Raw genomic sequence first — 2,570 nt, 5'->3', positions numbered from 1 at the left:
TGATAACATCGTTTAAATATAAATAAAGACGCTGCACACCACTTTTAAAGCTTAAACGACACATGGCCATCTTCCCGTAGAAATGATGCCATAACCAAGCGTCGTATTCACAGATTTGCATAAAGAGTTGTTGATCAAGGCCATTTGGAAAGGCTAACCCGTGTGCCTTATAACAGACCAAAGCTTCACGTACTTTTAACACAATAATCAAATTGACCGTCACATACACAAGCAAACCCAACAAATAATCAAAATTAGCACTTACATCTTGTCCAGCCAATGAGCTTGTCCGATCCTGCGCCAATGATTGTACTTACCTTTTGTAAAGCTTCATGAAAACCTGGTGGTCCATGCATCTTAATCTCTGCATCCAGAATTTTTCCTAGATCGGTATATAATTCATTGGAATGTTGTGGCACTAGACTATTGGAGTCGTCGGCGTGGATCACAAACACCTCCTGTTTCTTCATCTCTCCATTTATCAGCACACTGTGTTGAGTTTCTTGACTCTCAAGATTCTTTCTGATCGCCAACTTTTTCTCGGCATCGACATTTGTAAAGTAGTCGGGAAAGAGTCCAGCCAGCAGACTCTGTGCTGAGCGAATGGTTCTTCGAATATTTGTGGATTCTACATATACTTGTTGGGTCGGATCTTCCATATGATTGAGCAAATTTTTATACCTCTCTCGTAAACATTCACCCTTCTTCTTCATCATGTCAATCCCCTTGGCTGTTAGCTGCCCACAAGGCCAACGTCCACCTTGCTTAGGTGGTGGAGGCATCTTAAAATCCTGACCATAGCAGCTTTCTTCACTACATCTACCATTGTGGAAAGTCACTACTTGTGTCCCGCTATTAAGCGCATCAACAACGCTGAGATCAGCCAAGCGAGAGGCCCAAAACTCCGTATCGATTTGCGTCATTTTTACTTTAGTGCTGACATTGCGACTTATTGGAGATCGATCACCATGACGAAACAACACAAGTACATGATACAAAGTCAAATCATTCTCGTTCGCACACTCTAAGTTGTCAGCTTGATTGATTAAGCTTAAACTAGCAGGAGACTTTGGTCGAGGAGCCATGCTCCAGCGTTGCAATGAAAGCCATCAATGATTGGTCGAAACATTACGTTGTTTGATTGGCAGAAAAGTTTTTATATAGTTGATTTATTATGGTGTGCAGCTTCATGCACCGAGGCGTCGTCCAGCGTCTACTAATACGTGGCCTATCGAGGTCATTAGCCCTGGGCGCGCTACCAGTATCTTCAATAGACAAACGAAATATATTGGAGAGAAGCATTGCAAGTTGCGAGCCGTCGCACGCGCTTGCTGCCTTTGAAACGCTACAACAAGATTCTAGTCATTGCGATCAGCAGCTGCTACAACGTTTGGTGCTACTCGTTGCCAAGCGCGGACAGCCACATCAAGTTCCTCAAGCTGCTCAAATTTTTCTTCATCTTTTATCTCAGCCAAACTGTAAAGTGGATGATACAACACAACTGGCAGCCATTTACACGTTGGATTCGTGCCTTCGACTGAGGCGGCTAGAGGACGCCTTGTTGCTCTTTAATGCAGTAAAAGATAGGAATATTATACTGGATCTTCCAGCCTTAAATGCAATGATCGAGGCACTAGTAGATGCATACAGAGTGGATGAAGCTATGACGATGATCAAGAGTATCATCACCTCGCAGCATGAAGTACGACCTGTAGAACAGACATTCCAATCACTTCTTATGGCTTTGATGAAACAAAAACGATACGAAGACGTTATATCGCTCGTAGAGTATGGTAGAACGAATGAAGTGGATTTCTCACCAGCGGTAAGAAATAATGAATGGCAATGTGGTGATTTACAGAAGTAACTAACGATGAATTGTGGGCTTAATAGACATACGACCCGCTGGTAGAACTATCACAGAAGCAGTATACGTCCAAAAACGCAGTGCGAATGAACAAGCTCATGGAATACATTAATAATGCATTACTAGCTGACGGGGTGAGTGATGATTGATTCGATAAAAATGGTTGCTCGTTTCTAACAGATACTTGGCCATTCAGTTTTGGGATAACGACGACGAGGTGGAATATGACGACGAAGAGGAGAACGACGGCGAGGTTCTTCTTGAGAATGACGACGATGACTTTGACGACGACGAATTTGACTAGCACCAAAGCAGCAGGAAACATATAGTTGAACTTCTTATCTGTATAATTACCATTCAGTCAAACTTATCACAAGTCAATTGCTGTTTATTGTAAATTATTCTACTGATTGTTTGTTGTCTTATCATTAATGTGTCGTACAAATTAGCCTTCTAGCATCCTCACTAGCTCTGCAGCGGACGGTCTTGAATGCGGATCGTGCTGGAAACAATCGTCAGCTGCTTTACGTATACGCTGCGGACATCCTGCTGTAAAACTCGGTCTTAATGTACCATCCAAAACTTCTTTGAGAACATGAAAAGGCTTCATTTTCTCCCCATTTGTCCCAAATGTGTCGTAGTATGGAGCTTCACAAGTGTCAAGCTCCGAAAGCAGAACTCCAAATGAATAAATATCGGCTTT

The 2,570-nt window shown here is 42.5% G+C and overlaps 2 protein-coding genes across 2 annotated transcripts; one reads left to right on the top strand and one right to left on the bottom strand.

Moving 5' to 3' along the window:
• Positions 1-254: 254 nt before the first annotated feature.
• Positions 255-1,085, bottom strand: PHALS_09234 (Lysosomal & prostatic acid phosphatases; the record flags this gene model as incomplete). Its single annotated transcript, XM_024724698.1, has 1 exon — positions 255-1,085. The coding sequence occupies one exon, from the start codon at positions 1,083-1,085 to the stop codon at positions 255-257; it is 831 nt and encodes a 276-aa protein (XP_024575548.1).
• A 104-nt stretch (positions 1,086-1,189) lies between these two features.
• Positions 1,190-2,171, top strand: PHALS_09233 (uncharacterized protein; the record flags this gene model as incomplete). Its single annotated transcript, XM_024724697.1, has 3 exons — positions 1,190-1,825; positions 1,894-2,001; positions 2,064-2,171. The coding sequence occupies 3 exons, from the start codon at positions 1,190-1,192 to the stop codon at positions 2,169-2,171; spliced, it is 852 nt and encodes a 283-aa protein (XP_024575547.1).
• Between the last annotated feature and the right edge of the window lie 399 nt (positions 2,172-2,570).

This window comes from Plasmopara halstedii (genome assembly GCF_900000015.1).
Source record: "Plasmopara halstedii genome assembly, contig: Scaffold_364, whole genome shotgun sequence".
Lineage (NCBI taxonomy): Eukaryota > Oomycota > Peronosporomycetes > Peronosporales > Peronosporaceae > Plasmopara > Plasmopara halstedii.
The sequence above is the reverse complement of the archived record's forward strand: the minus strand, read 5'-3'. Positions and strand labels throughout refer to the sequence as shown.